We start from the raw sequence: 26,636 nt of genomic DNA on the forward strand, positions 1-26,636 counted from the left end.
TAACTTAATTCTGTGCTCAAGTAAAAACGAAGAAGAAAAAAAGCTGTTGCTAAAATGGAATCATGATGTACGACTCAATGGAATGCTATAGCATGTTAACTAGCTAGCTGTTAGCTATGTTAGCTAACCACTTCACCGGGCTCAAAATGCCACTGAGTGACCATTTCTGCTATCGCAGAAATGGTGACAAACTGAAAAACAATCCAACTCCACAATAAAGTGCCGACTTTTCAGATGTTTTCAGACACTAATTTCTAACACATGTAATGTGTTGAGAAACAAATCTCAGAATTTGGTTTCCAGGGACTTTAAAGGAGAATTTCGTTTTTTTACACCACGGTCCTTATTTCCCGCTTAAAATATGATGTTTTACTCACCCAAATCACTTTGGTTTCATTCGGATGTCCACAGAAGATTTTGAGCTCGGAGTAGCATCCTCAAACAGGCTATAACGGGCTATAACGGGCGCATGTCAATCATCCCATCATATTTCCATTCTTTATCCATATAGAGTTATGAGGTTTTCACACAACCGCCATATACAGTATTAATCATATATATTGTATAAATAATATGCATTATATGTATGTATTCTGTAGCTGTGTTATGATATTGCAACACAGACATGAAAGCCTATTGGCTGAAGCAAAGTCCAAACAAGCAGAAAGAGGAAGCTGATTGGTTGACTGATTGATTGGTTACGCAGTCAATCAGACTTTTTGGAGTGAGGCATTTGTCCCCGCCCCCCCTTTCCCACTGTGTCAAATCCTGATCGGTTGGCCGGCTGGTCAGTCGGTCGGCCCGCTGTCAATCAATTTGTTGTCAAGGAGACGGTCGCTCCATCGAAGGCCCCCGCCCACTCTGGAGTTAGCTAGCTGGGGGGAGGGGCGAGAGGGAGGAAAGAATGCAGGAAGATGAGAGAGAGTCAAACAGAAAGCATCAGCTAAGAAACTAAATGACTAATGACACGTTTAACCATACATGAATACGGTACATGGGTTTCAGTCACGGGATGTTTTTGTGGTGGCGGCCATCTTGAGGCCCGAATGCAGCACACAACTTTTTAGTATCTGTTGTAAGTCTATGGTAGCCTGGTAAACCATCCGATCACGTTAACTCACATTTGATTCGTTCTGCGGATCAGTCTGGCCTCCAACCCGGGGCGGGCGTTTTCAGAAACTACAAAGTGTACGGGCCATCATAACCGGCCAATCAGAGACACCGCTGGCAAAACAATAATGGTGGCCACCGAACCAATGAGCAGTAACGTTAATAGAGTAAACACAGTCATAATTGCAGTTATTGCATAAACACTCAATATAACGTCAATTCGAGTTTCTCGGCTGAAAAGACGTTTTCACCGTTCTTCTGAGTTGATTTGGATTTGACTGGATCCGACGCTGATTGGCTGAAGGAGTTGTCTGTCAAGGCAAGTAGTCCCACCCACTGAAATCTTAGTAGTTAGTTAGTAGTTAATAGCGGTTTCAGTTTTAGACTTTTTTCAACCTTTATCAGAATCAATATCACCTTTATTGCCACAGTATGCAAGTTACATACGAGGAATTTGTCTTAGTGTCTGTATGCAGCGTAGCGGTTACATCAATATACAGGGATAAGTAGGAAGATAACTAACGCAATTGCAAGGTTGCAAGTGCAATCAAATCGAGTCAATATATACAATATGTACATGAGTGGTGAAGTGTTCTGTGGATGATAAATATGAATTTACGTTGGATTTACATGAGATTTACAGACTGAGTTAAATATACATTAAATAGGCAGTGGATTTACATGAATTTACAGTCAGAGTTAGATAAGAGTTTACATTGAATGTACATGAATTTACAGGCTAACTTATAATGGGATCCTAAACGTTGAGTTATAGATGCTGGGGTAGCTGGCTGGGGGCGCGGTCAGGTTGGGGTACTGTAAATCCTCCAGTTCTCCTCATTCAGCATAGCATCATTTAGCTGCTAGCCCAGCGCAGGCAGACACGATCGGGGATTTAACCCCCGCAGTAAACGCACATCTGAACAGACGTATAATGTGCCTGCTCTAGAATTCCCAATCCTGTAGTGTAGAGCCGCAGCACTCTCCTTTGGTGAGTCAGCCCATTGGGATATATGTTTTTTTTTTTACCCCACCCGCGCGCCAGCCATAGTAACATTTTGTGGGCGTTAACACACAGACCGACTGTCTCTATAGCCCGGTTAAAACCATCCGAATCCAGGATCAGGATGTGAGTTCACGGATCCTGTTCCGTCTGGCCTCCGGCCCGGAGGCCAGACGGAACAGGATCCGTCTGACTCCCCCCATGAAGGACACTTACAGACGTTTGTAGAAAAAAAAAAAAAAAAACGTAGGCTACAGATGTTTGTTTACTTATGGATATTTATGGGCATTATTACCCCATTTATAGCCTACTTTGTACCTGGCTAAATAAAATTTAGCAGTTCAGCAGTTATGCCATCTTCTTTGGTGTGTGATTATTTTCAGTCACATTTGAAAGACCAGATTCAAATCACACATTTGCAAACCTTTCAATATTATGTGAAATGTTTCTCTATCAAGGGAAATGGCAATAACAGCTAGTAATGAAAACAGAAAATAAACACTGTAAAGGGAATAACATAACACATTTTTTAGAGTTGAATGTATTTTTTTTTTATATCATAGCCCCGGGGGGGGGGGGGGGGGGGGGGTCCGACCGTCCCGTATTGCTGGGATGGAATGTTGGCAACCCTACCTCCGGCCCGGGGTGGGCGTTTTCAGAAACTACAAAGTGTACGGGCCAATCAGGGACCTGCCTCGTAGTGGACATCGTAACTGGCCAATCAGGAAACACCGCTGGCAAAACAGTAATCGCTGCTTCCATGGCTCTGACTCGAGCAGTAACACCAACGTTCGTGGAGTTTACACAGCCATAAGTGCAGTTATTGCAGAAATAGACTCAATAACAATTAAACAGGAACAGGAGTATGCTCGGCGGGAAAAGACGTTTTCACTGTTCTTCGGAATGGATTTGGATTTGACTGGATCCGACGCTGATTGGCTGAAGGAGTGGCTACTTCCACCCACTGAAATGACGGTGCACAGCTCAGAGTCCAGACAGATCCATGGAACCAAACAGAATGTGAGTTCGCAGATGGTTTTAAAACTGGCTAGGGATCCTCTGAAGCCAGCCTTGATTGTGTGATGTCACAATTCACTCCAGAATGTACTTTTCATTAAGTTCACACATTTTAAAACTGACAGTTCACACGACTTTTAACACTACAAATTATACATCAAACCCTAATTCTGCTCTCACTCACAATGTCAAAATATAAGTGATGCAATGTTTGTTTGACTCTACCACTGTATTTCCAATTGTTTCAAATTGGTCCTCAAGATGGTGCTGCAACAGCTGTATGATGTCAATAGAAATTTAGGAGAACTTATTTTCCCCAGAGGAAAACAGATTTGTTCCATACAGCCGATATCTCCAAAATTCGACAACTCACACTAAAACGATCTAGATGGATAAATAGCTAATAGCTAGTAGTTCTAACATGGGAGTACAGAAAACTACAAACGTGGTGTCACGAGAGCCACCTCACGTTTTTTTCCCCCGGCTGACCTGAAGGCAGCACTCTACGGGGGTTCAGCACGGTGGGGGTTCAATTCCCGCCTGGGATGCTGTGGGCGCTGATGGTGTGTTCCCCCATGTCTTCAGTGCCTACTGCCCAGGTGGCCTATCTTGCCGAAAGGGCCTTTCTGTGTGGAGTTTGCATGTTCTCCGCGTGCTCCCTGGGGTTCCTCCATAGCCTATATAACCCCCCACTAAAAACATGCAGAAGATTGTCATCTGACCAGCAACGGTTGGGAGAAGTTGGTCCCCGGGCGCTTCACTGCAGCTGCCCACCGCTCCTGGCCTGAACCATGGAGGACGAGCCAGGATGGGTCAAAGGCGGAGGACAAATTTCACGGCACCTCCAAAGCATGTGTGTGTGTGTGTGTGTGTGTGTAGTGGCTGCCATGCACGTGTGTGCATGTGTGTGTGCTGAGCGTGTTTGGGTTAGGGTTTGTGGAGCCTGAGTGGTGGAACTTCCACTGTCTATCTCTCTCTGTCGGGGTGCCTGTCTTACTTGCTGAGTGTGGAGGCGGAGCCTGAGCGGTGGAAGTGGACGATGTGCCACTGTCCATCTTGACGGTGCCACACGCGGCTCTCCTGGCTCTGCGCACTGCGTGGCGTGCCGTTAGCATCCAGGTACTGAGTCACTCTGATGTAGGCTATCACCGCCGCCTCCTCCCCCACCAGGTGGATGTGAGGGTTCAAGATGGTGGTGTGCACCGGCTTACTGTTCTTAGACCACACTGTGTGTGTGTGGGGGGGGGGGGGGGGGGGGGGAGAGAGAGAGTGAGACACTTCTTTTTTCACATTAATGACATAGTTGATGGTTTTCAACTATAATGTTACAGTATGTTAAAAAGTGATGCCAAGGGGTCCTGACCAAACGTCAGGATTTGACAAGTTGAGAGAGAGAGAACGGGTTGGTGTGTGTATGTACGTGTGTGTGTGTGTGTGCGTGCATGCGTGTGTGTGTGTGTGTCATAGGAGCCGGAATGGGGGGGACAAAGAGACAATTTGTCCCCCCAACATGACAGAGTGGGGACAAAAGAGAGAGGAGAATAAACAGCGCAGCAGCACTCCTTAGGGGAGAGCGAGTGAGCGAGCGAGGACAACGACCTGACTGATGACGTGGACTTGCTCAAAGTTGTAGATGGCTTCTGCATTGGGAGTGATAGGCGCACACAGCACTTTAGGAAATAAGGGGAATAAGCCGCCATCTGCTGGTAGCTGCTGTATGCAGCTGAAACTCTAGAATGTCTTCACCTTGATTAGGAGCCATTTGATTTGACTGTTTGGCAATACGCAGTGTTTTTGTTCTGTTTTTCTTGTATTAGCCGTACTAAACAACCTTGACATACGGATAGTCCAGTTCCTTGGTTCGATGAGAATGATAGACCTACATTGTTTACACTGTTACTTTTTTCTGCAATTCGCTTTCACACAAGCCAGAGTTTGTTTTAATCAAAAACAAAAATTACTGGTTTGGTTGATTAATTGGTTAGCGGTGACAGTGTAACAATTACGACACTGTGGAATAAGCTCCCTTTGAACATCAAGTCTGCCAACACCTTACAGACTTTTAAGGCCTTGCTTAAAACCCACCTTTTCGCTCTAGATGATCACTGAGCTACTTTGCTGTTGTGATGTGCGTCTGAGGTGTACTTATGTTCTCTGTCTGTCCGTCTGCCTGGTTCCCTGTCTCCATTGTCCTGTCTATTCATTTCTTTTCTTTTTTTTTCCTCGGGCTGCACCCCGGACCAATGTAAAAGTTGGCTGAGGGGCGCAATATAAATGAAAATATCATATCATATCATATCATCAATTAAGACACTTCCTGAGTCATACCCTTTTTGGACACTTGGTGGCAGACCACTGCACTACATCATTGTCCCTCCATCTCAAAACTCATTCCGGCGCCACTGGTGTGTGTGAGTGAGTGAGTGAGTGAGTGAGTGAGTGAGTGAGTGAGTGGGTTGGTTTTTTGGTCTTACAGTTTTCGAAGTAGAAGCGGTGGAAGTCCAGGCCTTCGACCAGGTTCCCCAATGCCTCGGGTTCAAACGCCGTCACAGCAGGGTCGCACATTTTACTGAGAGGACAGACAGCTGTTACTGAGAGGACACACAGCTTTTACTCACAGGACAGATAGCTTTGTCCCCGCCTCTCTACCCTGTTTCACTCTAAATACGCCGCGATAAGGAATCCTACAGTGTGCAAATGGTGTGTCAGCTCGACTTTAAGCTGTTCCCCTGAAGTCTGCACTAGTTAATTTAGAACGGTGAACATAGTTTGACTGGAACTACTTAGTCCAGTAGATGTCCATTATCAGCAATTAATGGACACACTGCAGCCAATCAGAATCGAGTGCCTCTGTTTACAATTGATTGCAACATGTTAACACATAGGTGATCATCTCACATGCCATTTGTTATTCAACTTGCGACTTCAGGCTGTAGCCGACATAGAACTACAGCCTACCTCATTTGTTTATGAAAATCTTCATATTGATTTGGGGACGATAACATGGCTGGATAGCAAACTAGTCTTGTTAAACATACTGTCAAATTATAGGCTATTTACTGTTTGTCAACCATACACAATGTTATTTACTTTGAATCTTGCTAGCATAACTTTAGCTTACTGGCACTGAACTGAGCGGACTAGATGATCTCCCGTTGCCAAGTCGTATCTAATGTTGGTCATATTTACTGGAGCAGATGGTGTTGGAGGACCAGGAGGAGAATGAATGGTCTGATGAATAATCTGGTTTGATTAATAATCTCCCCAATGCCCCAGGGTAGAGACATGGAACTGAATGAATGAATGAATTTTATTTTGCACATGCACACACACCCACAAATTACACAGTTTAAGATGCATAAACTCTGTCCTGTGAGTGAGCACCGTCCTTCAGATGAGACGTTAAACTGAGGTCCTGACTCTCTGTGGTCATTCAAGATCCCATCGGCACTCTTCACAAGAGTAGGGGTTAAACCCCGGTGCTCTGGATAAATTCCCACACAGGCCTTCCTTTAATCATGGCCACCTAATCATCCCTTGTTACTTCATTGGCATTTGGCACATTCAGTCCTCAACTCTCCATCGTGAGAGAGCTGATGTGTGGTGAGCGTTCTGGCGCTAACTGGTTGTCATGCATCAACCAGGTGGGCGCTACACATCGGTGGTGGATGAGTTGAGTTCCCTCCTCCGATAGTGTGAAGCGCTTTGAGTGTATATATAAATCCAATCAATTATTATTATTATTATTGTTTCAGGTATTAGTCAAACCCTCAGGTGTTACCAGAGAAACTGAGTCATGGCTTATGAAAAACTTTAGATTTTGATGCAAAACACATGGAAATATAAATTCATCGTTTTAATTGTTTTGTGACCAATAGCAACACCAGTATGTGTGTGTGGGAAGGGGGGGGGGCGTACGTGTAGCTCTCAAAGTCTCCATTGCTGATGGCCTCAATCAGCTGCTCAGTCACTTTGATGATGTCCTGCTTCCTCACTGAGAGAGAGACACACAAACGGAGAGAGCGGGCGAGAGAGACACAGAGAGTGGGAGACAGAGAATAAACAGAAACAGAAGAATTCAACAGAACATTAATATTAACAACCCCTCTGTTCTGATTGGCTTAGCGTTTCGAGAGTGAAAGGTGAGACAGCACAGCACGGCGGCTACAGGGAGTGAAAATGCTAATAAACAACGAAAAGCTTCTTAGCGCTAAGAAGCTTCTTAGACCCCTCCCGTGGAGCCTTAAGAAGGGTCTAAGCTTGTTAGCGCTAAGAAGCTTTTGGGAAACCCAGCCCCACGGTGCTTTAATCCAATCAGACGTGTGAGTCAGATCTGAACCAGCAGGTGGGAGCAGTCAGTCGACATGTTGTGGCTGCATAAGATCTGATCATGTTTCCTTGTTTCCCCACACATTCTCCCCAATTGTATTTCCCCCTGCTCTCCCGGTCATTGCTCCACCCCCTCTGCCAATCTGCAGAGAGTTGTAGACATGCTTCCTTCGATACAAGTCACCAGCTGCTTCTTTTCACCTGAATTGTGGTGAGTGAGTGAGTTTCATCTACTGTAGGAACTATTTTTATTTAGACCGAAACAGAGATTGTTATTAGAGATAATAACAATTGTAAGAAATGGTAGGCTACAAGCAGGTCTCCTAAGTGGTCACGTAGTCGCCTCTCCCCTGAAGAGTTGTGACACCGGGGACAGACAGGAAGCGCTGCGCATGCGCCGGGAAGCGTATTTCCTGCACGAGCAGGCGCCTGGGCTGTCCACACAAGGAGCGCATTTCTCCGCGCCGGGCAAGCGACTCTGCCAGGGGCGGAGCGACCCTATCAGCCCAGAGGGGGCAAAGTTCTTAGGGGGGCCCCATCAAAAAAAAAAAAAAAAAAACATTTTTTTTTTTTTTTTTTTTTTTTGAAGGCCAGGCCAGGCCACAGGGCCGGTTCCAGAACAAGATGACTAGGGGTGCATCCTAGATAGGAAGGGGTGCAGATGCCCGGCCGGCTGCCCGAAAAATTTGACATGTTATTTTACTAAAAATAATGCATTTGACCATCATTTCAAGTAGAATGATACTACCCAAGCAAGAATATTTCAAGTGTTTCAAGTGCTTTACTGAAATATTTGGACCATATAATGATAATACAATTATCTCAACCTTAAAAGGTTACATATAGGTGCCAAAAAGCCATAAAATCACATCAAAGAACAAAGAAAAACAACAACTATAATTCAAGTTTAAACAGTAAGTGTGCAGCTGTAGCATTTATAAAAAAAAAATTTTTTTTTTTTTTTTTTTACTTTTCAACTGAGCATGCAGACAAATAAGGGTGCAATGCATGCTTTTGCACCCCCGTAGAACCGGGCCTGCCAGGCCGCGAAGAAAAATGTGCCTTTTTTGCATGTTTGAATCGGTTTTAGCCATATTTAGTGGAATATCTCATTTTAAACACACCAATGTTATTGTCTATTGATTGAATTCCTCTCAGACTCACACCACTGACTTTATTAAATAAAGTCATTTTAAGTCACAACTGTAAAATAGCTGATAGCCCCTATATCCAAAAACACAATTTGTCACTCATTGAGCCAAGTAATATTATGTCCAAGAAAGACTACAGTGAAGCCACTTTACAGACAAGCTTGTTCTGAAGAAGAAAAATAAAAACACAGGTTGCCAGCCAGGTGGCCTGGCCTGCAAAAAAAAAAAAAAAAAAAAAATTTTTTTTTTTTTTTTTTTTGATGGGCCCCCCTGACGAGTGGGCCCGTGGCGGCCGCACCCTCTGCCCCGGCGTACGCTCCGCTACTGGACTCTGCTCGTCTTCATCTTTTGTTTTCCCATACTGGTTTGGCCTCTCTCGCAACGTCACTCCCACCTCTCTTTCTTTCCCCCTCCCTCTCTCTCTGAATTAATTTGTGAATTGACTCAAACCCGGCCCCACCTCATATTGCCACCTCTTTCTCTCTCTCTCTCTCTCTCTCTCTCTCTCTCTCTCTCTGTGTGCGTGCGCCTGACATATATACCACCATTAATCAGTCTTTTATTTGGAAATTTGTTTTATTTGACAATTGGCCGGATTCTCTATGCCTTGACTTCCTGTTTGGTATGATCTCCTCTGTTAAGCTTGACAGATTCGCTCACGGAAAAAATAGAACAGATGCCGAACAGAAGTGCAGCAGGGCATGCGCGCGCTCCAGTCAGATCAGTTAACATGGGCGCCGAATGAAAACTGGCTGCGCTCCACAGCACTTTGCGGCGCTTCCGCATCCTGTGTGTTTTGGCCGTGAGAGAGAGAGCCTGGTGACGCAGGCTAACTTGAACTAGAGATCGTCAGTTCCCAAACCAGTGGGCAAGCCCACCCCCTTCCCTCTGATGATGCGGAAGGGAATTGAAAAGCTATAGTTCCTTGAATGGCCACTAGGCGTCGGGTCAGTAGGCATTCCCCCCATGTTAAAATGCCCGACTTTGTAACAGGATTAAACATCTTTCCAGTGAGGGGCAAAACACGGTTTTGGTCTATATAGCTAATTTCACCTTTTCATAACAACTGTAGGGGGGTCATTTTTTTATATAACTCGCCTCGTTTGGAGTAAAATAGATGATAGAAAAGGGGGTGATTGACAAATCGCCTGTCCAGTGATCGCGCAGCTTGCCGATCACGGACCAACAGCAGGTGGAGCTGCGGCTCTGGGAAACTCCCATCTCACGTGAGGTGCGCAAGGACTCACCCCATTCCCTCTGCTCTCTGCTGATGAAAAATCAAGATGGTGACGGCCAATGTTTGAACCCCCGCCAGGGAGAATAAATTCAACGGGATAGCTAGGTCCATATTTTTTTTATGTCTATGTGACCAAACTACACCCACTAGTTGCTAGCTACTTCCTACATGAAGCAGCAGCTGGCAGCTAGTTGTGTCAAAAGAAAATTGTTCCTAGATTAAACTGCTCACAACAAGGTCTGTGGCTTATGCAGCATATCTCTTCCACAATAGAAAGCCCCAGGAACAAGTCCGGAAAACATCGATGCTAACACTTCCTGGTTCTTCACTGTTTTCGCCTATGGGATTTTTTAATGGGTTTTTGGCACGATGCTTCTAATAAGGTCTCTGGGCAATGCAAGCTTAATCAAACGCGAACCAGTGTCCAGTAGGAGAATCTTCACACATGAGGACCACTTTTATGGGTTTTTAAGCTTTTCCGTGCCGTTAAAAGGGTGGCTAGCTAGCAAACGGCTAAATGAGACTACACTGTTGAGTCGACAGGGATATTGTACGTCAATAACGTCATCACTTCAAAGGACCAACACGGAAATTTTCTTTCCCTTACCTGGTTCAGCCTGGGGTAATCAGTGCACAGCAGCGCACACATCAACAACAGTCTAGGTTGAGTGGTGACGTGACGGGGAAGCCTATGCAACACTGTGTGTAGTTCTGTATTAGCTTAGCACAAGCTTTTTACTTGTAGCGCTCGCATTTACACTTCAAAACTCATGAAAGTGGTCCTCATGTGTGAAGATTATCCGGCTGAACACAGGTTCGCGTTTGATTAAGCTTGCCTTGCCCAGAGACCTTATTTGAAGCATCGCGGCAAAAACCCATTCAAAAATCCCATAGGCAGAAACAGTGAAGAACCAGGAGGTCCGGGACTTCCGCGTTCCGACTACAAAAATACGTCATCCCTGGGGCTCTCTATCGCCGAGTGCTCCAGAGACAGTCTGTCTGTAGGCTACTTCCACCAATAGAGCCAAAGTGACCGCCTACTTCCTACTTCAGCTACGAACCAGCCGTTCGAATTAATGAATGGTGAAGGGTGAGAGACTTTTTTTTGGACTTGTGCCATGAAGTCCACATGTGAATTTTGTCAATTTAAAAGATAACTTTGCATGTCAAGAAAGTTGCAGTTTGTTGTAAAAAACGTAAAGACGAGATGAACCCAACGGAGCCCAAGTGGCACGTGGGTCGGAGTCACAAAACTTGTCTGAGATGACAGGTTGAAAGGCGGGCCATAGTAGCATGTCGGTGATTTGATTTGACAATTTTGGGGACTGGATTTGGCTTTGGCCAATCCTGGCGTGTTCTGCCCCCAAATCGAGTGGGATTCAGCGTGTTGTGGCGCTACGCGAGTTAGAGCCGCAGGCAGCCAGCTTTGTGTGGAGCAGAGCGGAGAGTGCAGGCTGTCGGCCTGGAATCTCCGAGGGGCCGTGGGTCTGAATTCGGCCTTAACTACATTAACTAACATTATCCTGGAATGCGATTTTAATGAGACAGTTACATTTCTTTGCATCCTTAGACATTACCGTTTGCTTTATTTTGTATGTTACATACAATTGGCCAAGTTAGTAGTTAGTTTATGGGCTAGAAATTTCGCCAGATTATAAACACTAGGTGCCATTTTCTCCTTCATTTGGAGGAGGAAATTCTCCTGAAATAAAGATTGACAGCTGCCATGTCGTGATATGATTGGTTGAAATGGGGTAGAAATTTGATAGTACTATGTGACGTCAGCAAACTGTAGATTACTGTTATGAATGAAATCTTGAAAAATTAACTTTTGATGTGAAAAAGTGTGAAAAACTAAATAAATTGTTTGTGAATTTCTTTGCATACATTAATAATAAATAGGTGCACTGAATACCCAGGTATTCGAACTAAAGTGAAAAAAACAACATTCAGCTCAACTTTAATGTTTAGTTTTGTATGAAACCGCTCAATCAACGGCATCTCTCGTCTTGCACGATACGTCACACCAACACAGCTTGGCACGAGAGACGTCACTTATGTGACTGGTTGTGTGTAATCTTTCTGATGTATAACTTATAGTGCAACAGTTTTACCACAAACGGTGACTTTCTTGACTTGCCAAGTTCTCTTTTAAATGAACAAACATCATATGTGTACCTCATGGCACAATTCAAATGGGATAAAAAAAATATTGTCTCTTGCCGTTCACCACCATTCTTCTTTTTTCCATGACTGGTTTGCATAGGGCCCGAGCAGAAGCAGAGGGAATTTGGCTCTCTATCCAAATTTGGACAGAGGAAGTTGTCATCTTCCAAAGAAACTAGAACGACCGCACCGCAGATTTATGCCTCCGCCATTAGTTCATTATTGAGTCCAAATCCCCATTTGAGGCAAATTGGAAGAAATCCCGTCAAGGCATTCCTGAGATGTTGCGTTACAGAGCTTGGAAATTGGGTGTGTGAGTTCACAGTGACCTTGGCCTTTAACCTTTGATCACCAAAATGTAATCAGTTCATGCTTGAGTCCAAGGCGATGTTTGAGGCAAAGTTGATGAAATTCCGTCAAGGCATTCCTGAGATATCGCGTTAACAAGCTTGAAAATGGCGTTTGAGAGGTCACAGTGACCTTGGCCTTTGACCTTTGACCACCAAAATCTAATCAGATCATCCTTGAGTCTAAGTCGATGTTTGAGGAAAGTTTGATGAAATTCCGTCAAGGCGTTCCTCAGATATCGCGTTAATGAACATCGGACGGACGTACGGACGGACAACCCGGATCCATAATGCCTCCAGCCTGGCTATCGCCGGCAGAAGCATAACAAAACGCTTCAGGAATTTCAATGGTATTCGATAAATCACGACACTCGGAAACATAATCGAGGCAGGTGATTGGTTATCACCTTATTTTAACCAGATATTCCGCCTTATTCTTTTTTACCAACTCTGAGACCTGCATACATGCCATATGGGAACATTTGTAAATTGCGAGCCAACTTGTCTGTTTGAAGAAACTAGCCCAGGGCCTAGCATTACGCTAATGTTAAGACACCCCTGATGCTGTGAAACTATATCGTCTGGGATTTAAGTTGCTCTTATTTCTTGCTCACCTCTGGTGTCCTCGTCCTCTATAGTGGTGTTTGTGCTCTCTGATGATTCCTACAACAACACAGTGAAACAGCGTTCTGATTGGATGAGAGGCCTTTACATCCACTTCACATCCTACAGCCTGCATCCAGCCTTCTTTTCCATACTGTATATTACAGATATGATAGCCTGGTATACCAGCCGGTCACGTGAACTCACATTTCATTTCGTTCTTCGTTCACGTCTGGCCTGAAGCCTTCACAACAGTCTTTGCAGTGGGCGGAAGGTGGGCGGGTGTACTTGCCTTGACAGACAACTCCTTCAGCCAACCAGCGTTGGATCTAGTCAAACCCAAATCTACTCGGGAGAACCGCAAAAACATATTTTCCGCAGAGGAACTCCGCTGTTGCATACTCCTGTACTTGTTTAATTGTTGTTATTGCATCTATTTCTGCAATAACTGCACTTTATGGTTGTTTAAACTAGTCAAACGTTGACATTACTCCTCGAGGCGGACAGCCAAGGAGGCAGCCATTACTGTTTCGCTAGCGACGTTCCTGATTGGCCGGTTACGATGTCAACTATGAGGCGGGTCGCTGATTGGCTCGTCCGCTTTACAGTTTCTGCAGAAAGCCCTCCCAGAGTTGAGGCCAGACGGTCTGGTAGAACAAAATGGAATGTGAGTTCACACATTCATTCATAAATCAGTTGAACAACTGTCTGTGTTTTTATCCTTGTACTACTTTTTGTTACATACTTTATGTAATATTCTTGTACTAAATAAAAATCAATCAATCAATCAATCACGTGACCGGCTGGTTTACCAGGCTACAGATATGATATATATTACTGATAAAACTGATCCTAGAGTTACTACTAATTATATTATTAATTACTATTACAGCTGTTACTGTGCCATCAGTTTGATTTGAGCTCATTCCATTATTGGTTGAAGTATTAACTGATGAGACTCAATATTAGAAATAATCTACCTAAAGTTTATGAATTAGTCTACTTTGTGTTCAGCAAGATAATCTTAACAAATTATCAAGATTATCTTCCTGAACACAAAGTTTGCTGTTGCATAAACTTTTGTTGAAGGAACACTGCTGATTTTCAACCAGCTTTGTATCATTACAAAATCAGTAGTAGCCTATATCAGAAAACTGTAAACAGTTTTGAAGTCATTCATGTAGTTTGTCAGTTATTGAGAGTTGAGTTCATTTGTCCACAACAACTTAACTCAAATCAACTCTCACTAACTGTCACTAACTGTCACTCAACTGTGAGACAACTGTCTCACAACTCACTAAATGAATGTCTGCAAACGTTAACAGTTTTCTGATATACAGTACTACTGATTTTGTACTTTTAGACGAGGGAACCAGGAAGTGCTAACATTCAGGTCTTCCGGACTCATGCGGTACTTACAACAAAAAGGATATTGAGGTTGATCTTACCTTTACTTTTGGGTGTGGGTGCATGTGTGTGCCTGCATGTGTGTGTATGTGTGTGTATGTGTGTGTCTGTGTGTGTCTGTGTGTGTGCCTGCATGCGTGTATGTGTGCCTGTGTGTGTATGTGTGTGTCTGTGTGTGTGCCTGCATGCGTGTATGTGTGTGTGCGCATGTGTGTGTGGGTGTGTGTGTGTGTGCGCGCGCATGTGTGTGTGGGGGTGTGTGTCTGTGTGTGCCTGCATGTGTATATGGGTGTGTGTCTGTGTGTGTGCGCATGTGTGTGTGGGTGTGTGTGTGTGTGTGTGTCTGTGTGTGTGCCTGCATGTGTATATGGGTGTGTGTATGTCTGTTTGTGCGCGCATGTGGGTGTGTGTGTCTGTGTGTGTGCCTGCATGTGTATATGGGTGTGTGTGTGTCTGTGTTTGCGCGCATGTGTGTGTGGGTGTGTGGGTGTGTGTGTCTGTGTGTGTGTGTGCCTGCATGTGTATATGGGTGTGTGTGTGTGTGTGTGTGCGCATGTGTGTGGGTGTGTGTGTGTGATCTTACCTTCACTCCGTCTGCCTTCTTGTTGCTTCCACTCTTCCCTCCTGAACGAGGGATGAAAAGAATGAGAGATAAGAGCAGCAGAATCAGGAAGAAAGGAATGAACGCCCAGAAGAGGAGTGAAGGCATCCTGTCTCTCTAGTGACTGCCTGCCTGTCTGCCTGTCTGTCTGTCTGTCTGTCTACCTGCCTGTCTGTCTGTCTGTCTGTCTGTCTGTCTGTCTGTCTGTCTGTCTGTCTACCTGCCTCTGTCTGTCTGTCTGTCTGTCTGTCTACCTGCCTGTCTGCCTGTCTGTCTGTCTGTCTACCTGCCTGTCTGTCTGTCTGTCTGTCTGTCTGTCTGTCTGTCTACCTGCCTGTCTACAGACGATAAAAATGGATGAAAAAGAAAGAAAGAAAAAGAAAAGTTAAAAACTCTTAAAAATTAAAAACAATTTGATGACAAATGCTCATCTCAACAAATAAATCCTGAATCTTCAAACTGCCCAACTGCTCTCTCTGTCTCTGTCCCTCTCTCTCTCTCTCTCTCTCTCTCTCTCTCTCTATCTGTCCCTCTCTCTCTCCCTATGTCTCTCTGTCCCTCTCTCTCTCTTCTCTCTTGCCAACTTTCTTTCTAAAACTCTTACAACCCAACATCCAACTGTCATTATCTGTAAAGCAACAGAGAGAGAGAGAGGCAGAGAGACAGAAGAGAGAGAGAGAGAGAGAGAGGGAGGCAGAGACAGAAGAGTGAGGGAGGGAGAGAGAGAGGGAATTCCCAGCATGACATATGGGTCAGCGAGAGAGAGTGGTAGAGCAAGGCAGGACAAGGTAGAGAGAGAGAGTCGAGGCCAAATTTAGGACCAACTTGAGATAGATGGAGTTGACACATTCCTCTCTCTCTCCTGCTGTTTGTCAGTGTCTCTCTCTTTCTCTCTCTCTCTCTCTCTCTCTCTCTCTCTCTGGTAGTTAACATTCTTTCCTTACTCTCTCGCTCTCTTCTACTGTTTTATTATTATCATGAATATCACATGATCAGCGTTGCATCAGAATACATGACTAGTCTCTCTCTCTCCCTCTTTTTCTATGTCTCTCGCCCCTCTCTCGCTCACAATTCACCAACAAATTAAACCCTTTGATGTCAATTTCAGAATTAAATACTTTGATTTCTCTGTGTCTCTCTGTATGTATATCTCTCTCTTTCTCTCTGGTTTCCCCCAGCTATCAATAGATCATTGGTATCCTGCATGTCCGTGGGGGGTGGGGTGGGTGGGTTAAATGTTGTGGCAGCTGAGGTGAGGGACATTAACCCCCCCCCCCCACACACACACACACACACACACACACACACACACACACACACCACTCTCTCCCTTTCTATTCTGTCTCTCTGTCCCTCTCTGCAGATCAAACCGTTTTAACCTGTTAATTGTCTGTGAGCCAGAAGCTGATTGGTTGGTTCCTCTGGTATTAACTATTTCCCATTGCAAAGCTGCAGGTCAAAGGTTAAACTCTTTATGAAGTGCTGAACTGAGCTGAGATCAGTCTGCAGCTTTACACTTCCTGACTGAGCCCAACTATATTAGCACCGGACTGATCAGAATAACGCCGCCTTCAAAGCAACTCGCAAGTTTCAGAGATTTCTGACTTCCGACTTATTACAATGTAGACAACTGAAAACTCGGAAAGCCCAAGCTCCAACTTGTTAAAAATGAACTAAACCGTTGTCCAAGTCGGAATTACAGGTCATAAAATTCGGGTATCATTTCTGAGCTCAGAATTTCCGACCTGTAATTCCGACGTGGACAACCGTTCAAGTTGGGGCAAGTTTTTTTCAGAGTTCCAAGTTGTCTTGGATGCAACATAAAACAGAAGAAAGAGCAGCATTCAATCATTAGCAGTCATCTTGCTAATTAAGGCTAGCCATGTCCGTAGCCAGGGTTTGAGAAATACCGAGGTCATTTTAGCGTGGCGTGGGGGGTCCAGGGGGAGCTGTGCCTCCCCGGTTAGAACATTTTGTCCATTTTAAAGCCCAACCAAAGTCTCTTGCACACCTGAGAATTCTTGTGGCAGGTGCGTAGGTGGAGTAGAATCACTTAGAAAAAGAATGGACACCCGCACACTGTCTTCACTTGCTCAAAAATGGAAAATGTAATACACAACGTTTCGGTACAAGACCTTTTTCAAGTATATGCTGACAGGAGGAAATAGAAAACATTATATACAGGAGTCTGGCTTCACAGTGACCAATCATTACAGACATCATATCAGTGGCATATCTGGACTCCATTGTTATGTGATGAAAATTGTTGTGTAAATATGGGATTTATTCTAGTACTTTTTCTACTTGATTCTATATTGTTAGTGTTGTTGATGCCTTTATGTATTTTAATTGCTACTTTACTGACAGTCTTAAAAGACCCATATAGACCTACAATTGAGGTAATTGAAGGAGGAGCTGGCTGTGAGCCACAAGGTGAAGGCTTTTTGGGGCCATGTAAAGTGGCAAAACGCAATTCTTGTGACGACCATAATGACACGGCCATAATGACACGGCCCCACTTCACACATGGAAGACAATGAAAGAGTAGAAACAATGGAAGTAAACGGAATTCAACTATCAATATAGCCTTATACAACAATTAGTTTGATTTGATTGGACCAGAGGCATTCCATCCTCGCCGATACTTCAGTATAACATCACTGTGTGTATATCACTCTCCGCTTCACAGCTGTAACCTTGGGCCGAGTTCAAACAGCAGCGTTCATGCACCTAGTAGGGACAGCGATATGGATACATTTGACCTTAATTATGAATGGAAATCGTCTGTGCTAACCTCAAAGTAGCTAACATTAGCTTAGCTAGCTTGCATTCGGGAAACTGCAGGCAGCAAGTTTACCTGTTGTTGCTTGGCAACTCCTGTTAGTGTACTCCTGAGGGAACTATTTTTGTTGTTGGTGGAGACAAATAACAGTCTAATCTCAAATTACTTAAAAATGTGATTATAACATGATGAATAGCTTTGTTTACACTGTACAGCTGAACTGTTGTATAATAGCAATATCATACTCGAGGTCGTGCTGTTGTACTGTAATATCGTCACAGATGTGATCATCTTCCTACGACCGAATCACAGCCGATATTACAGTACAACAGCACTCCCTCTTGTGTGCACTAGAAAGACCACAGCGGCTGGATAGGGGCTGGATACCAGGTTAACAAAGAGCCCTGAGCTCTGACGAGCTGAGACAGACTGTCGGTCTTACCGGAGAAATTTCTGGTAGCCAACATGGTGGTCAAGATGGCTCCCTGAGGAGAGAGGGAGGAAGAGAGAGAGACAGAGAGAGAGAGAGACATTGCATTATTGCATATTGCATTGAAAAGTGCTAGATATTTAAATATTAAATTGATGGACTCTTTATTTGTTCTGACTTGACTTGCTCTTCTACATTTAGACTTTAGACTTGACATTGTACTTGACTTGGTAATCTACATTTAGACTTGGGACTTGAGTGAAGCTGACTTGGTCTTAATTAATCTCACACTAATCTGAAATTGCCAGGAAGCTTTTCTGTCATCTCTCCAAAACAAATCGAGGATCGACTCAGACTTCTTGGATTTGCTTCTCAGCCTGGATCTTGGTGAGTTGTTTAAATTCTATATTTTCAAATAACTTCCATGTTAACACTAAGTGGTCTATCGGAAGCAAGTGATTGCGGAAACTCCCAGATGACTTGAATGCCCTACACCAGGGGTGGGCAACTGGCGGCCATGCGGCCCGCTGTGTGGCCCGCGCTGGAATTGAAAAAAAAGAAATGAAAAAAGAAAAAAGAAAATTACAGTGCACCTGAACGCAGCATGCAAGATACCCGCTGAATAAGTGTCCAAATGTTCAATAATTAACTTGTTGGTTTTGGATTTATTTAGCTTCAAGAGTGCATTTTTGTTATTGTGTGACCCTCAACACAGGCTTTGAGAATCCCGGGCCACTTAAGCTTTGTTCACACGAGATATTTATTTTTCTCCCTGTCGCTCGATTCAACCCTTTGGAATCGCTCTGTCGCTGTGTTTTAATCGCTTGTCAACAGGCACAAGAATTGACGGACATCTGGCTAACGTTAGACAGGATGAAAACGCAATGTCATGATGTTTGTCCACTACGAGCCACCGTAGTTGTTTACAAACTAAGCCTATCAGCGTGCTCCTAACGCGAGCTTGTGTATCTATACCGGTAGTACAGACTTCACTTCATGTCAGCTGTCAGCCTGTCAATGCGATTTGTTGCCACACTAATAAACCAGCGGTTTGTTCCAAGCCAGTGTGATCCTTGACTCACACGGCAGCCAATCAGCGTTGAGCAGCAAGCGACTTTTGCCGGCGTAATTTCGCTCGAGTTGGGATATTTCATCTCGGGCGACAAGCGAATTTTCGCCCTATCGCTCTGTCTCTGTCGCTCGGACGCCCAGCGATTTTTCTCCCGGGCAAATATACGCTCAATCGCTCGTTTGCATTGACTTTGTATGTAAACTCGATGCCAGCGAAAAACTTTAATAGGTCGGTGTGAACGCACCTTTACTGATACTTATGCTTAAATTAACCCACTCATATTCTGGTATATTTCAAGAAAAACATTTTGGCTAGTGGAAATTCTAATTGGCTGGTAACTTTAAAATCTAGCAGGCATATTGGCAGGTGGTCAAAAAAGTTAATTTCAAGGCCTGCAGGGAGAGCAGGTGGTGACATAGGAGTGAATGAGAAAAGGATCAAATATTTTTTGGTTAAGACTGAATAATGACATCACAACTGTTCATTTAAAATGAGTTATTCCTCTAAACCTAGCTTCAAATGCCCAAAAATTTTCGCGCTGGCGCCGTTCGGCCCTCAGCAAAATCTGAGGGCATTTTTTTGTCCCCTCTCTATCATCAAAGTTGCCCATCCAAGATTCAAGATTCAAGATTTTTATTGTCACTCCATGGTACAAGTATCACGTGTGAAATTCTTGTGCTGTGGACTCCGTTTACAACATAGTACAAATATAACAGGGCATATGAGTGCAAAAATCAACAAGAGACACAACAAGCAATAAGGCAGTATAGTGATAAGACAAGTCAGAGACAGTGGCATATTCACTGCACATAGGTGCACATGTCATGTGCATACTTTAGACGTGCTTAAACATTTTAAATTCGGCGTATTTGACATACAGGTGCAAATAGCATATTCCTTATTAACACATTCACTGCCAGCCATTTTTTTTTTACTGTAGGTAGGTTCTGCCAGAGGGTTTTTTTGAGGATTCGGGCTCATCTTTCAAGACCCGAGGATTCTTTTCTGCTAAGATTTTGTGAACACACAATATCTCAAAAGAACTAATAGAATGTGTGCTTTCTCTGTCTAAAAGAGTTAGTTTGTAGAGTTAGTAGTTATGTAAGCATTAGCAGTTGAATACAGCATGGTTTCAGCGTCAGAAAAATTATTTTGAGATAAACGGCTTTTTGTGAAATTCGATAGAACAGTCACTTTAACCATTCATTTTTGGCATCAGTAAGACGTCAGACATCTAAACAATAGTTTTGAACAGTAATTTCCTCCATAACAGCAGGAAACCCCCCTCTGCTTCCAACTCCTCCCTCCGTGGGCGTTCTTCTTGGCTGCAGCGGGCATGTCACAAGCTTGTCACCAGTCTCACTGCTTTGCTGCTGCTCCTGCCTGTCTGCGCGGCCGCTCATTGAGGAAGTCTGGATGGACTCGCTCGCTTCTTGGAGTTTTGGTTGAGAGCTTTGATGAAGCTTTTGCGATTCTGGTCATATTTATGCTGCGTGTTTCAAAGTGTGTTCCACCGGTAATCTATTATGCAAATTTGCAAACCCGCACCGCCAGCAATCAGCGCGAAAACGAAAGCGTTTTCGCCAATCCATTTTCATGAGAATGGCTTCGTCACACTGCTTTTTGCTTGCCTTCCTCTAGTCAGGAAAGCACTGTCGCCACTTAGTGGGTCGGTGGAATGGGTTGTACACGTTGTACACGTCCAATACTTATATAAGAGATGTAAAAGGGTTAGATGCACATCCCACCGTCAAAAAAAAAATCGATTTTTTTTTTGACGTCTCAACTCGTCGTTGGCAGTGAACGGTTGGATTGTGTTTGACGAGTCAACTCGCCATTGGCAGTGAACGTGTTAAACATACAATTAAACTCGGCGTTTTAAATTTGGCGTATTTGACATACAGGTGCAAATAGCATATTCCTTATTAAACATACAATTAAACATTAGACATACGTAATGGTAGCAGCTACAGTACGGTACAGTACGGCTACTACACTATTTGTGTATGTTAAGGAGTCTCGTGGCCTGCGGGAAGAAACTGTTCCTCAAGCGATTTGTGCGTGCTTTTGGGACCCTGTATCTTCTCCCTGAGGGTAACAGGGAGAACAGGCTGTTGTGGGGATGGTTTGTGTCTTTGATGATCTTCAGGGACCTCCTGAGGCACCGCTGTTTATACAGTTCATGCAGTTCTGGCAACTCACATCCTGTTACGTGCTGGGCCGCGCGTCTCACTCTCCGTAGCGCCCTGCGGTCCATGGTGGTACAGTTCCCGTACCAGGTGGTGAAGCAGCCAGTCAGCAGGCTTTCAATGGTGCCTCTGTAGAAGTCCCTAAGGATTTCTGGCCTTAGCCCAAATTTCTTCAGGCGCCTGAGTCCGTGTATTCGCTGTTGGGCCTTTTTGACAACAGTGGTGGTATGGCCGGCCCAAGTCAGGTCCTGGTGAATGTTGACTCCCAGGTACTTGAAGCTGTCCACCCTTTCCACCACTGTGCCGTTGATGGTGATTGGGGGGTGATGCGCCCCCTTCCCTCCTGTAGTCTACAATGATCTCCTTGGTCTTGGAGACGTTCAGAGAGAGGTGGTTGTCCTGGCACCATTGTTCCAGGGCCCCCACCTCCTCTCTGTAGGCCGTCTCGTCGCCCCCCGAGATCAGCCCCACGACTGCTGTGTCGTCTGCAAACTTCACGATGGTGTTCGAAGTTTGAGTCGCCACGCAGTCGTGGGTGTAGAGGTCGTACCAGAAGGGGCTGGAGACGCACCCCTGGGGCGCTCCTATGCTGATGCTGATCCCTGCCCTACACCCTCCCCCTTCCCCGCCCCAACATCAGAAGTGCGATTTCCCAGCATACCTTGAGTTTCCGCCTGGCGTTGAACTTCTTCAGACATTCAACTGTCTCCTGTCTGTGCATACAAGAAGCTACAGTGGAGCGATGCTGAGAGAGAGAGAGAGAGAGAGAGAGAGAGAGAGAGAGAGAGAGAGAGAGAGAGAGAGAGATTTTCCGGTGTTACCACTGTTTTCTATAAACATTCAAATGATAAAACACAATGTTGAACGTGAAGGTTTTGGAGAGATGGGAGTGTTTGAGGGTCTTGGTAACGTACAGAGATCCAGGGGTGTTTCAGAGACTCAGCAGCTGTGATGCGTTTGGCCGGGTTGATGGTCAACATCTTATTGATGAGATCTTTGGCTTCAGGAGTCACCGTGTCCCATTCTGGAGAAGGAAACTAGCAGAGGAGAGAGGAGAACAGAGGAGTGAGATGTGACCTCCATCATAAACTCTGCCATTTAGCTCTGTGAGTTCCTAGATAAAGCTTTGTCATCTAGCTCTTTGAGTTCCTAGATAAAGCTCTGTCATCTAGCTCTTTGTGTCATGTGACTGACAGCTGGGTCATGTGACCTACATCATACGCTCCAGCCTTGATCTGCTGGTAGAGTCGATGTTGATCTTCATCCCAGAACGGAGGATAGCCCACCAGAAGGATGTATAGAATCACACCTGGTAAACAACAAGAAGAACATTACTACCCTGAACAAGCAGAACAGAACAGAACAGAATAGAATAGAGTAGAATAGAATAGAATAGAATAGAATAGAATAGAATAGAATAGAATAGAATAGAATGGATGGTATCAGAGGGGTAGCCATTGACTGGCTGAGAAACTACATCAGTGGTAGACAACAGTTTGTTCAGATGGGCCAGCACAAGTCAAGCTGCTCGGACATCGTCTGTCGGGTCCCCCAAGGGTCAGTTTTGGGTCCCAAGTTATTCATTTTATATATAAACGATATGTGCAAAGTGTCTGAGATACTGAAATTTGTTGTCTTTGCGGACGATACAAATACTTTTATTGTCTGGGGACAACTTGCAACAACAAAATGTTGGTTCGAAGCTAACAAGTTATCATTGAATCTGAATAAAACTAAAATTATGCTATTTGGAAATTGAAAAATAAACACAGAAATTCACTTGGATAATTGAAGTAATAAAAAAAAAGTAATTAAAAATTGAGTCTATATGAGATCAAGCTTTTGGGTATCTTGGTGGATCACAAGCTCTGCTGGAAACCCCACATAAAATATCTGTGCTCAAAGATAGTCAGAAACATCGGTATATTGGGTAAAACGAGACATATTTTAAATCAGAAATCACTATACACTGTACTGCACACTCATTGTACCTTATTTGTCATATTGTGTTGAAGTATGGGGAAATAATTATAAAAGCAACCTAGAAAAGATATGCACATTGCAGAAAAGAGCTCTAAGGATAGCGCATCATGCGGGTTATCGAGACCACACTAACCCTTTAATCTTGAAAAATCTAACATTGAAATTCATGGACCTCGTTAAATTCAAAACGGCGCAAATTATGTTTAAAGTAATAAATAATACAGTGCCTGGTAAGGGAATTTGAACTTAAAACACCCAACTCTAAAGAGCACTCTAAAGAGCATGTGCATCTCAGTTTGTGGGGTATCTCTTTGGAACGGCCTTAACGTACAGATAAAACTGAGTAATAATATTAAAACATTTAAATGCAGTTACAAACAGTCTTGAGGGGCACGGTGGTGCAGTGGTAAGCGCTGTCGCCTCACAGCTAGAAGGTCCTGGGTTCAATTCCCACCTGGGACGCTATGAGCGCTGAAGGAGTGCGTGCCCGTCCGCATGTCCTCGAGTGCCCACCACCCGGGTGGGGTCGTCAAAAGGGCCTATCTGTGTGGAGTTTGCATGTTCTCCCCATGCCCCCTGGGGGTTTCCTTCATATCGGAACCCCACACCAAAACGTGCAATATCATGGTCGTTGAAGTGGTGCCTCCTCTGGTTGTTAGGGGCGCCTGTTCGGAGGGAGGGGAACTCGTTGGAATAGCGTGATCCTCCCACGTGCTATGTCCTACCGGTGAAGCTTCCCCTGTCAGGTGAAAAGAAGCGGCTGGCAACTGGCCATGTCTCGGAGGAAGCATGGAGCCAGTTTCGGCTCTCCCCAGATCGGCAGAGGGTGGAGCAGCAACCAGGATAAATAAAGTTCTCCTTTAACTCTAACAAATTGGTGTGTGTGTGTGTGTGTGTGCGTGTGCGTGTGCGTGTGCGTGTGCGTGTGCGTGTGTGTGTGTGTGTGTGTGTGTGTGTGAGTGTGTGTATATATAGTATGTAGGTAAATGTAGGTTTTATGTATATTTATGTATGCATATGTGTTTATAAGGATACCTCAAATTTTATATAGTTATGGATGGCTGGGGGCAGGACTCGATAAGCCTCGGCTTCTTCCCGCCCCTTTTCAAACAGTTTTCTAATGGTGTTTTGACTAATCCACCATTCCATTTAGTCACCAGCAGGTTAGATGCAGGAGTTGCCGACACACATTCATTGTAAAGCACGCACGGAGAAGTTGTACTATCAACATAGAATTTAATAAACAAACTCCGGTTTACTTTTCCATATGAACAAAATAATATAAAACACAGGATCGACAAACTAGTATATCTTGTCTTATAAGTGAAGCGATGCGGTCGGAAAACTGTAGCTCTCCGCCGTCTAACCACACCTGTTCCACATTTCATTCATTAACTTAAGGTACTACAGAGGGGAGGAGCGTCACCCACGTCACCCCCCAGTCATCATCAGGTAAGTATATCAGGTAACTATTCATTTCAATATCAATTTAAATACAGGTAAGTCGTAATGGTAAGTAAATCTCATTAATTACATATTTCATCAATCTGAATAAAAATAGAATTCAAAATATATTTTCTTTTACAGGTTTCCTTATTTAACTTAAATATTCCCAACATGGCTCCAACATACCGGCCCCTAATTGGAGACGCCATAGCAAAACAATTATAGTTATATCAATAACATTAAATGGAGCCAGAATACACATGAAATTATAAACAAGAAATATCAGAAATCAATTCATCACATTCAGTAATGTTCAATATACATTTTTTTTCTTTTTTTTTTTCTTTTTTAGCATTTCATAATGTCCCAACTTGAAACCCCCCCCCAGTCCATATTCATCATGCCCCAACTTGACCCCCCACCCCCCAAAGTCACAGCGGCAAACGTGTTCATGGTGGTAAGACCACGATACGCAGTCCATTGAAAAGGAAAGGAATGTCCAATGGCAGTAGATGTGGTGCGAGTTTATGTATGTAAAGATGGGTGACAGGGGTGGTGTATGCAGGGGGCAAGGGCATAGTGGGCAGGGGCAAGGGCATAGTGGGCAGGGGCAAGGGATTTGAACATTTTAAGCTCAATCTTCAGCTTCCAGAAGCAAGCAGAGCTTATCAACGGGCCTTTGGAGTGTGTTTGTCTTGGTTTGAACTAAAACACTCCGAACCAGCCCTTTACAGTCCGGCAAGGTCTTGACCACACGGGCAAGGGGCCAAGAATTCCTTGGTGCAGTTTCGTCCACTATGACGACTACATCATTGACGTTGAAGTTCTTTCTTGTCTTGAGCCACTTTTGCCTTTGTTGCATGAGTGAAAGATATTCTTTAGTCCACCTTCGCCAGAACAGGTCTGCAAGGTATTGCACCTGTTTCCATCTTCTTCTTGCATAGAGTTCATCTTTACAAAAGAGTCCAGGTGGCAAGAGGGGTTTGGTCTTTAACTGCAGCAGGTGGTTAGGCGTTAAAGGCTCTAGATCATTTGGATCAGTTGAAACAGTTGTGATGGGTCTATCATTGAGAATGGATTCGACCTCGCATAGCGCAGTCTGTAGCACATCATCATCCATCGTTTTGTTTGGTTGTGAATGTATTTCAGTACTGACGTACTGTCTGTCCAGAATGTAGCATTCTCCAGTTCCATAGCTCCCTTCGTAACATTCTGTCAATTTTCACAGCAAGCGTTGCAGCTGCAAGCTCAAGCCTTGGGATGGTGATTTGTTTTAGCGGAGTTACCCTGGATTTGCCCAGCCTTGCTAGTGGCACTCCTAGAAGCGGGTTAGCCAAATCTGGACCTGGGAGAAGTTCTGTATTGATAGATTGACCCTTGTATGACGATGAACAGTCAAAGACAACTCTGAGTTTTTTCTTCCGCTTGTGGTAAACCCCGTGATGAGGGATATACCACATATGGCCGTCATATCTTTGGAGCTCCTTTTGCGGCACTTTTTCTGCATGACCTTTAGTCAGTACTTTTTCCATAAAGGCTTTGTATTCTGTAGCATAAGCAGAATCTCTTTTGAACTTCTTTGCAAGGTTCACTGTGCGTTGCACTGCCTTTGCATAGTTGTCTGGCAAGACAACATCTTTGTCCCGAAAAGGCAAGTTGTAGTGTCCGTTTTTGAAAACAACTGAACTTGTGGCTAGGTCCATGAATTTCTTGTCTTCACATGACATCTCCCTTTTCTCCTCATGCTCCCTTTCAGGGAAGTC

At 44.3% G+C, this 26,636-nt stretch overlaps 1 protein-coding gene across 1 annotated transcript in view; it reads right to left on the bottom strand.

Moving 5' to 3' along the window:
- Positions 1–777: 777 nt before the first annotated feature.
- Positions 778–26,636, bottom strand: part of camk2a (calcium/calmodulin-dependent protein kinase II alpha) — a gene marked incomplete at its 5' end in the record, with an annotated part of 65,474 nt that continues 39,615 nt past the window's right edge. The window contains 10 exons of the mRNA XM_083646698.1: positions 778–875; positions 4,128–4,356; positions 5,605–5,699; positions 7,049–7,124; positions 12,975–13,023; positions 14,954–14,994; positions 18,196–18,238; positions 22,106–22,189; positions 22,359–22,481; positions 22,659–22,753. Of these exons, the coding sequence (XP_083502824.1) occupies positions 872–875; positions 4,128–4,356; positions 5,605–5,699; positions 7,049–7,124; positions 12,975–13,023; positions 14,954–14,994; positions 18,196–18,238; positions 22,106–22,189; positions 22,359–22,481; positions 22,659–22,753 (839 nt within the window). The 3' untranslated portion in view covers positions 778–871. The remainder of the gene's footprint in view (positions 876–4,127; positions 4,357–5,604; positions 5,700–7,048; positions 7,125–12,974; positions 13,024–14,953; positions 14,995–18,195; positions 18,239–22,105; positions 22,190–22,358; positions 22,482–22,658; positions 22,754–26,636) is intronic.

Source organism: Poromitra crassiceps (assembly GCF_964638095.1).
Source record: "Poromitra crassiceps genome assembly, chromosome: 1".
Lineage (NCBI taxonomy): Eukaryota > Metazoa > Chordata > Actinopteri > Beryciformes > Melamphaidae > Poromitra > Poromitra crassiceps.